The sequence below is a fragment of the Scophthalmus maximus genome, chromosome 6 (genome assembly GCF_022379125.1).
Source record: "Scophthalmus maximus strain ysfricsl-2021 chromosome 6, ASM2237912v1, whole genome shotgun sequence".
Taxonomy (NCBI): domain Eukaryota; kingdom Metazoa; phylum Chordata; class Actinopteri; order Pleuronectiformes; family Scophthalmidae; genus Scophthalmus; species Scophthalmus maximus.
The window spans coordinates 3,649,973-3,660,000 of record NC_061520.1 but is presented as its reverse complement, the minus strand read 5'-3'; the positions used below and the strand labels follow the sequence as shown (position 1 = coordinate 3,660,000).

General features: G+C 48.3%; 1 protein-coding gene across 7 annotated transcripts in view; it reads right to left on the bottom strand.

Annotated features, from left to right (window-relative positions):
- Positions 1-2,235: 2,235 nt before the first annotated feature.
- LOC118308827 (plasma membrane calcium-transporting ATPase 1-like) overlaps positions 2,236-10,028 on the bottom strand; it is a 79,098-nt gene continuing 71,305 nt past the window's right edge. For 4 of the 7 annotated variants that reach the window (XM_047332333.1, XM_047332335.1, XM_035630236.2 and 1 more), the window contains 2 exons: positions 9,694-9,876; positions 2,237-2,749 (listed from right to left, as the gene is read on the bottom strand). In XM_047332333.1, the coding sequence (XP_047188289.1) occupies positions 2,492-2,749; positions 9,694-9,876 (441 nt within the window). In that variant the 3' untranslated portion in view covers positions 2,237-2,491. Of the gene's footprint in view, positions 2,750-5,349; positions 5,561-9,693; positions 9,877-10,028 lie in introns of all 7 variants that reach the window. The other 3 variants (XM_047332336.1, XM_047332337.1, XM_047332338.1) reach the window with 2 other exon arrangements.

The following is a 10,028-nucleotide window of genomic DNA, read 5'->3' as shown; positions in this document are numbered from 1 at the left end:
GGGTCATGGGCCAGAAAGTCCAAAGGAAACAAAACCTCAAGAACAATGAGATAAAAAAAACAATACAGACAACCTATAAAATATGGCTCTGAGTTACATAGAAAAAAGCTCATCAGAGAGGCGTGACAGGACGGGGGGAGGAGGGCCGTAGTAGCACACGACTCCGGTAACGCCTCCTCGGGTCACAACGTCGGCCGGTGGCTGCTAGTGGGACGACGAGGGGGTAGTGAGACAGTAATCTGCGGACGGCGGCAGGAAGTGGATTTAACTCTACAGGCTGAAATCATCGACTCGTCCTATAAACCTCCGCGACCGACCGACCGAGCGTCTGTGGGTCAAACCCCAGCACAGCAGAGGGAGGGGGGTCCATCACCTCCTCTGCGGGGACGTCACCGGCCGACCGATTTTAGCTTCTGTGAGTGAAACTCTTGACAAACGAGGGGGGAAACAGATCAGATGCGTTTACTAAGATTCGTGCTACACGAAGACAAGACCTTGGTCCAGACTCTGTTCAGAGATCAGCGAACTTTGCTTCTGTGGAACGGAAACAGAAACGAGAGACTCACCGATACCGTCGTGAGCTTTCTGCGTTAACGTACAACGACGTGAATACAAATGTCTCAATGCGGCGTGACGACATTTGGCATCGCGGGAAAGGACGACCTCGGGGGAAACTAGATGTGAACTCGCCTCATCCCGGGAACGTGCAGGAGAAAAGTAGTAAAACTCCGAAATTCAGACTCGACGCAAAGTGGAATTTGAAATTTGCATCACTTTTGTCATTCATTGTGAAATCGCGTCACTGCACTTGCGTGGAAAAACTATTTCGCACGTTCCGTTGGGTCTTGTTGAAGAGTCAACGGGAGCGTCTGCCGACCTGACGACGAGGCCCTCGACCTACACTCAAACTGCGTCGCTCAGAGGTCGAGGCGCTTGAATGGAGCTTCCTCGGCGGGGGCGTCGGGGGCTCCGCCTCACGGGGGCGGCCTGAGGAGCCGAGGGGCAACGTGGCCGACGGGCTGAGCTCCAGTCGTGTTCAGACTGGAGAGTCCACACCTGAGCGATGCGAGCGGAACACTATCTGTCACCTCTCTTCTATTTCGCGTCGGCGTCTGTCGGTGTATTCGTCTCTGTCCAAGCCGCTGCGGGAGGAGACGAGGACCAGGGCAGACGGGGGAACGTGACGGGTGAATCACTCCACGTGTGCGGACTCCCACTGCCCTGCTGTCAGCAGAGCGCGCCGCGACAGTTCCCTCTGCGAGCATATCGACGAGTCTGGTTTCCTCTGTTCTCGTTCTCCAGTTGTGGCGACGGTTGACGTTTTCCGGTCCGACAGAAGTTCTCTGAACAGATGCTGCCGCAGACCAACACACAAGACGCTTGTTCCTAAACAGAATCCCAAATATTCAATCCAAGTTATCATGCGACTCGACACGGATGACACACAACATGCATCGTACTAGAAGGGGGGGGGGGGGGGCAGAGGGAACCAGGACCCTGACTGGATGATGGGGTCAGACTCCCTCCTCTGGACGCCGCCATGTTGGATATTTTATGGGGTTTATAAACATTCTGTCTTTTCCACATGCAACACGGCAGCTAAAAATATAAAAAAAAATTAAAAAACCAACACATACAGACACGATAAAGGGAAGAACTCTTTTTTTTTTCTCAACAGCGGAACCTTGAAGACCGTAGTGTCACACTCACAAGACATTCTCAGGAGTTTGAATCGATTAACATTCGTTAGGAGGTTTTTTCAAAACAAAAGCTCAACATCTAGAAGAAGAAAAAGAGAAGAAAATTAAAAAAAAAATGGTTACATTTTTGCATTTGCCTTTAAAAACTCTTCTGACCACCAGAAACCCGGCTGTTAGCAGTGGAGAAGAGCGGAGAGCGTGTATGTACATGAGAACCGCCGCACTCGCTGAGAAGTCCGGTGCCGTTTCCCCGAGAGCGCAGAAGACGGAGGGGGAATGACACGAGTACAGAAAAACACGACGCGCTGCTGCGAGTCCCGCAACGAAACAAAGAAAGAGCGAAACCCAACGTAAGTTTAAAAGCTTTGTTTTTCTTCCAAAAAGGAAAATCATCAGGTAAAAAATATACATGAATGGTACAAACAGGAAAGGCCTTCCCGCGGCGGAGACGCCACTGATCCGCTGTGTGCGGTGGAGGTGGGGGCGGTGGTGGTGGTGGTGGGGGTGGGGGTGGGGGGGGGGGGGGGGTGGTGGTGGTGGTGGTGGTGGTGGTGGGGGGGGGGGGGGGGGCCTTACAGGCAGAACGACGCCACAGTCACTATGAAAGAGAAAACACAAACGTTGCAGGAATGACTGACGGGGGGGTGAAGGCGACGTGAAGCATGTGTGTGTGCACAATGAAGGGACGAGCGGAGAGCGATGGCCTCCCCTCCTCGGTGCGACAGTTCGGTTGGTGGGATGACACATGATGCTGATGGAGAGGAGGGAGGACGAGGATGAGGAGGCGGAGCTCAGATGGGCGAGGCGCGGCTGCGGGGGAAGGCGCTGGGTGGCTCTCCTCCTCCTCCTCCTCCTCCTCCCGTCGCCCCAGAGGAGGCGCCGGGAAGGGGCTCGATCTCGTCGCCCGTCTCCTCGATGGTGGCGATGCGAGCCTCCTCCTCGGACAGGGGGACGAATTCGGGGTGGGCCATGAAGCTGTGGATGGAGCTACGGGACTCTGGGCTCTCCAGGGGGTACAGGGAGCTACGGAACGCGTTCACCACCTTAATCTGAGAGGGGGAAAAGAAGAAAGGAGATGTCAGAGGACGAGCAGATTGACAGACGAAGATCCCACTTTTTGTCTTTTTATGGAAGGGTGACGTCAAACAGGCAGCGGGGACTCATGGGGGTTGGTGCGTCTGAATCTGGGCGGGTGCAAAAACCACAAAACACAACGTGAAACCAGGTAGAAAACAAGTCGGCTGGATGAAAACTGAGAAAATATTCACAACACTTCGACACAAAAGGTAAAAAAACAAACACCAGATCAACACGATGTTGGAGGCAAATGAGAGCAGGAAGATGAACAACAACACAATAATCAGGCAGATGAATGTGGAGTGCCATCAAACACACACACACACACACACACACACACACACACACACACACACGTGTCACAGGGAGTACACACACTTAAAAAAAAATCTGTACTAGTCATATCCTGTCTTGTCTTTTCTGATCCCATTTGAAATTCTAAAATCCCAGATTCTAATATTTTAAGTAACCACTTTTAAACTGCATGTCACAAAGTAAGTGGAAACCTGAACATTAACATGAATCTGCTGCGTCGTCTTCAGACTCTTTACATTTTTTGTCAAATGAAAAACACGTTTTGTAGAAAAATCAAACAGATTCTGATCTTCCTGATGCACAAAAAAGGACCAACTTTATCATCTGACGAAACAGGAGTCGTGTCGGTTCATATTTTTACCTCAGTTCTGCAATTTCACCAACACGTTCGCAATAAATCTACCGACTGACATGAAGGAAAACTGCAAACTGTGGTGTCATCAGCAGTACTGACACATTTCAAACGATGCCCATGTCGCAGTACACAAAACACACACACACACAAAGACACACACACACACACACACACACGGGGGGGAAAAACAACAAATGCATGCACACTGTCGAGCGTTGATAATCACATTCAGAGCCAGAAACATTTTGTCCTCTGGCTGCTCTCTCTCTCTCTGCAGCTGATCACACTGATTCACACACACCAGCAGACACTCTTCATTATAATTAATAATCCTGCAGTTCAAAGCTCTCTATTACCGAGCCACAGGAGAGCTGCAGGCTGAGCACCGCACGCACACACACACACGCACATATGCACACACACACACATGCAAAAACGCATACACACAAACATATGCACACAAACACACACACAAGCACATACACACACAAGCACATACACACATATGCACACAAGCACATATGCACACACACACACACACACACACACACACACACACACACACACACACACACACACACACACACACACACACACACACACACACACACACACACACACACACACACACACACACACACACACACACACACACACACACACACACACACACACAGAGTTAAAAAGCTCTTGGCTGTTAAACCATGAGACTTGCCGAGCCTGACAGATTTTACCCTGCTCAGGATTAACCCATAAAATTATCTTGGTGCCCAGGCTGTCGCCTCCAAGAAAAAAAACTAAAAACCCCACAACAACAAAGGAAAATAGGACAGGAGATTTCTTTTGGGGTTCAGGAGGATTCACAGTATCTTCCCTCTAATTGGCCACAACAGTTGTGATCTGTCACCGGCTCGTCACACGAGGGGGAACGACATGCAGCAGGCGCAGAGGAAGTGAAGACAGGTGTCAGGAAATGGAGGCAGGAAGAACATGGAAACACGTCAGGCTGTCTGCAAGTTCATTCTTAGCTGGTGGAGATGAAAATATGTTTGTCTCCCTGTCGACGAAAGACCGAGACTCGAGTCTACAACACGCAGCCCGAGTCCGTTTGTTTCTACTTACTAAAAACGTCAAAGAAATATAATTTCCTTTATAGTCATTTCAGTTTTTTCCTTAAACAATAGTTTTAAATTTCTGTCAATGTTTAGATTAAATAAATCAAAAAGGAGCTTTACAGGAGTCGGTGGTACTGTATTGAAATAAGCACGCTAGTCTAACCACATCCAGTTGAGTTCCTCCTGTCAGTCTCATGACTCCTCACTTTTTAGATTCAAGCTGATCACTTCCTGCTGCTTCTGCTTCACAATAAAAGCGTTCCCACAGGAAAGCAGCTGCAGACAAAAATGCAAAATTGAGCGGGTTTGCAGAGTTCTGCTTTTTTTTTTACCGCAACATAATTTTCTTCTTCTTCTTTTTTTATATATCGCCATCAATGTTTGAATGGCTGCAGCTGCGCTCACAGTTCAGCTTGGTGAGAGTGTCGTCCCGTTAAAGGAAACACTGCTACATGTCTTTTGATCTGCAAATTATAAAATATTAAAAAAGAGTGAGGGCGTCACTTTGAAACTGTGCGTGACAGTTACTGGCAGCTACAGCGGCTCTCACATGCTGCCTACACGTGACAATCAGCTTGATGTAAACTTCCTGTCATGTTTTATTAGTCGGATATGAACCATAACAGCGAAGATCATCATTGCTATATGTCAGATGAGTTGAGGACGTGCAGACACCTGCTCGTGGCAGGAAAATGGCGTGATGGACTCATGCGAGCGCTCAGCGGTTCATGCAGTTCAAAACAGAGCAAGCGCGGTGTTAGCTGGTCTCCGGGGGCAACCGACTCACTGCCTGCAGCGGAGGAGGAAGCGGCGGCGGCAAGGGGCGGAGCCCCGGCCGAGTTGGTGAGAGAGGAGGAGGAGCTAAGCCCCACGTGGGTGGGGCTAGAGAGAGTTTTGGCGGCGGTGGCGTCGTTGTGCTGGCTGACGACGGACGGCTGGCGGCGCAGGGCGCCTGGCACCGCCGCCTGGCCCGTCTGGAAGGTATAGACCACATCCATCTGAAGGAGGGACAGCCACAGCACAGAGGTTAGAGAGCAGAGCGAGGGGACAGGACGGACGAGAGGAAACGAGAAGGAAGGAAGAGAGGGTACAGAAGTTTAAAAAAAAAAAGAAAAAAGGCTGGAAGGAAGTGAAGTTGTCATTATTATTATTAAGTAGAGAACAACAATCACCAGACAGACAGAAAGAAAGAAGAGGAATCGTCCGGGTGCAGTCGCTGGTTTGAGCCGATCCCGAGAGCGAAAGTGATGAAATTGCTATTTTCCTTGAGAACAGACAAGTGTTAATGGAAACATGGCAGCGGCCTATTCCAGAGAGTCGGTGGACGTCAACCTGTCATGAGAGGATATTAGTACGGGGATGACGCTCGGTGTTTGGAGGAAAACAGCTGTTGCCCGTTGCTCAAATTCAAACGACGGTCACCAAGAAGTTGGAGTAAACACAACACTGTCTCCCAAAGGCTGGATATCAAACCTCTCCATGAGATGAATGGTCGTGTCTCTGCATTTTGGCGCCGAGCGCTTCATCGCCGACTGATCGGATTCTCAGACAGACCTCATCTCCATTTGCTGTGATAAACCTGTGGTCTGTTGTCATGTCCACTCTTGCCTGCGCTGTACTTGGATCTTGACGTACAAATGAATCAGACAAAGTGTGTCTCGGGTCAAAATACTGGATGACCTCTCCGACCCCTGCCACCTCAATCGGGGCCATTGAACTAAAGAGGAGACTTTTCAAGTCGCCTCGCTAACGATGCTGATGTTTTTTTATACGGTAAGAAGGAAATAACATCCGGTGAGAACGATTTCTCGCTCTAGTTCTGGCTTCGGCTTCCTCTGGAGTTTCCTGAAGCGTCGCTGCTCTGTAAGCTCTACGTATTGTTTCTTTGCAGGGGAAGGACTCGTACGAAGAATTATTCTCGGGCAGCTGGATTCCGGATTGTGTCCAAACTGTGTAGTCGTACAGTTACACCGCACGTCAACATGAGCCAGACCCACTCCAGATGTGTGTCCCCCCCGAGTGATTTGGATCATTCACACTTTTGTTAACGGGAGTTTTTCCCTGATCCAGATATGATATGCAAAAACATATTCCGGTAAAAGAAATGAGGTCATACTTCCTGATGTCACTTGTATGCATGTTTGTTTTTTTGGAAAAGTTCTTGTACCAGTGTTTCACCCTCCAGTTTCTACACGTCAGGCGGCTTCATTGGCTTTTGTTCGTGGCATAAAGAGGATACGAAACAAAGACACAGAGATCCTCCTCCTTCCAACGTACCACTGCAATGTTTTTGCATGTTTTAAGAGATTTACTGGAAAAAAACCAACACAAACATCTTTTTCCAACATCCAATCTTCCAATTGTAAAACCCCGAACAGTGGCGATCAGTCGAGCAGCTGAAAGCACATTTCAATAGAGAAGGGGGAGGAGGCTGGAGAGACACAGAAGAACATGAGACAGAAACAAAACACAGAAGAAGGGGAGGACGATGGAGAGAGAGCGGGACGGAGGAGAGCTTGAAGAAACGAGGAGAAACGCAGCGAGAGAGCTGTCATTCATTTACTTAGTCAAAGACTCAAAATGCGAAAATCCGGAAGATGCTCTGATAGAACGCCGGGATGAAAGAGGAACCAGGACGGGGAACAAAAAGCTTGTTGAATCAGGCTGAACGTCCTCCTCCTCCGAGAGAGAGAGACGTGGTGGAGACGGAAGAAAGAGGAGAAACTGTGTCACTTGGAACGGCTGATAAAGTTTCAACAGTGAGCGCGGCTTGTACCAATTATTCCCCCTCTGTGTTTGACTGTCGAGGCGTTGAGCGCCACAACGCTGCTGCCCACCAGGATTAGAGGAGGAGGAGGAGGAGGAGGAGGACGGGGAGATAAGAACCTAATTAGCTCGCAGCCTTTTGCCGGCTCCCCCTCCATCCCCCTCATCCGCCCGTCCCAACGGGGACGACACACTGATATTACAGATACGCGAAGAGAAAAGAGAGAGCGCTTCCTCCGGTTAAAAGAACCCTAATAATCGTCAGAATTAGCATTAGTGCTCCAGCGCAGAAAAAACATTTAGCTGCAGCTTCGCGATTTTAGTGTTTCTGCACCGGACTCAGCAAATCACAGTGAGACGTCTTGTGGTGCGTTCACACCAAACGTGAAGCTGATTTTTTGGGCGTCAATGCAAAGACGCAAATTTCTCATCACATATGCAAATTTTTACGCGGACAAGGCTTACATGCAAAATTCCCGTCCTTGGCATCGCGCGCTCGAGTCGACGTGATGTCGAGAAGCCAATTAATGTTGATATTCTCCCGACGTCACTGACGTCTACGTTGTGTTTTTACTCGCACGAGTTAATTAAAGCTACAGTGTGTAATATTCAGAAGAACTCATTCACAGAAATTGAATATATTGTCCACAACTCTGCGTTCACATGTGTATAATCACCATGTTTTCTCGTCAACTCTGAATGAGTTCTGCGTCGTGTTTCTGTCGGGATGGCGTTCTCCAAAATAAACCATGACCTTTACTAATTCACTACAGGGTGGTTATTCACATCGTCCATCAGCCCATCCTGAACATGTGTATCCATTTGGGAGGTTTTCTGGAGGACCATGGTTAGAATAGCAGAAATTTGCTTTTGACCCTCAGATATTCCAAGGACTTTCCATCCAGATAATGACTCCAAGAAAAGTGAATGTGATTGTTGCAGCAACGGTTTAAAGTAGAGTGAGATACAAGATGAGATACAGTCGCTTGTTTGACTTTGATCAGTGTGTGGAGCTTCAGCAGAGGCCAAACTGAAAAACTCCAGAGGACAAAGCAGAAGAAGAAGATATTTGTTATTCTATATTCAGATGAGTTTCCCTTCTGGCCACAATAAGTACCAGATAGTTCAGCGCTGAGATGGAGACACCTGACCTCTGTGGCGTCGAGAGTGTGTGTGTGTGTGTGTGTGTGTGTGTGTGTGGGAGCAGAGTGTTGGCTGCTGTTACTGTAGGTGGGTGTTAGCATCGAGGCTAATGAAGCCCATTGGGACTGAATGGGACTGCTTGTGGACATGCTAATGCTCAGTGTGTTGATCCATCCTGTAGGAGGATGGTAACACACACACACACACACACGCACGCACTTCTGAGTCACTGGAGAAGACAGCTGTTCAGCTCCAACACAAGTCGAGCTGCCGCTGATCTAAGATTTTCCAATCGACAAGAAGTCGTTACTTCGAGCAATTAGTCGACTAGTCGTCGTCGGTTTATAACGTTCATTTACTTCTTGTGTCAGAAAATGAGATGTTATAATCAACAGTGTTAACACTGTGCCACATTACAGAGAAATGAATATCAGCATAACAACCCGTGGGGGAAACATCTGGGTCCCCGCAGGTAGAGACTGAGGGTCGGCGTGACTTTGGGGTGAGGGCCGCGGGTTTGGCATTTGGCTGTGACGGGTTGAGGTCGGAGTCAGGGACGAGGGAACACAATGTCAGATAGTTTTAGTGTCGTCTGCCGTTAACGTCGACAGTATCTACAACTCTGATGAGACTTTTTCAGATCCGCTCAAAGGACATTTTCAGAGTTTAGCAGCAATTTCTATGGTAATATTCAATATTTATTTTCCCCTTATTCCATTTTGTTACGATGATAATACTTTTAATGTATTTTATTTTAATGCCTTCTGAATCCGTGTCGTTGTGATGTCTTGTTCAGTGAATCGAATTTACCCTCGGGTAATAAACCTCGAACACTGAAGTAGGAACTTTTCATCAAAGATCGTATTTACGTTGTTTCGGATTGTGTCTAAAGTCACATCGATATTGAAACTGTTGACTCTCATAGTCGTGATGAAACGTCTCCAGTGGGACAGTTTGTCTCGTGAGCGGACGTCGGTGGAGCAGCAGCGGCTCAGCTGGAGTCCAAGTTTGTTATGTAGGTGATTGAACGAAACATTACCTGAACATTTCACAAAATAAAACAAACAAAACTAAAATAATCAAAAGTAAAATCAAGTTTTACATGTTTGCTTCCCGTGTCCTGTGTTACCATGGCAACTGACACTTTCTTTCTTGCTCCGACAGAACAGATATTTGAATCGTGCAATTATCGTAGGTAGACACGGCGTGCTGACAGTCGTACCTGCGTCTGGATGCGGTTCAGACCTCTGAACCACAGGATCTGGCCTCTCCGCAGCTCCATCTCGGCGTGGTCGATCTCGTCTGCGCCCTCTTTCATCTCCTCCTCGTGGATGTCCTCCTTCGTGGTGCCGTGACCCGCCTCCTTCAGGAACTTCAGGTGGTGGGTTGGGATGGCCGAGATCAGCTGAGCGCGGCAGACAAAAAAGAGAAGAAAGTTTTTAATTACAAGATACACCTTGATCTGGGAGGGTGGGGTAACATCCTGTAGTGAGTTTTACCATGAAATGATGACACAACTCAACAGTTCATTTTATAAATATGCCCCTTTAAGAGCAG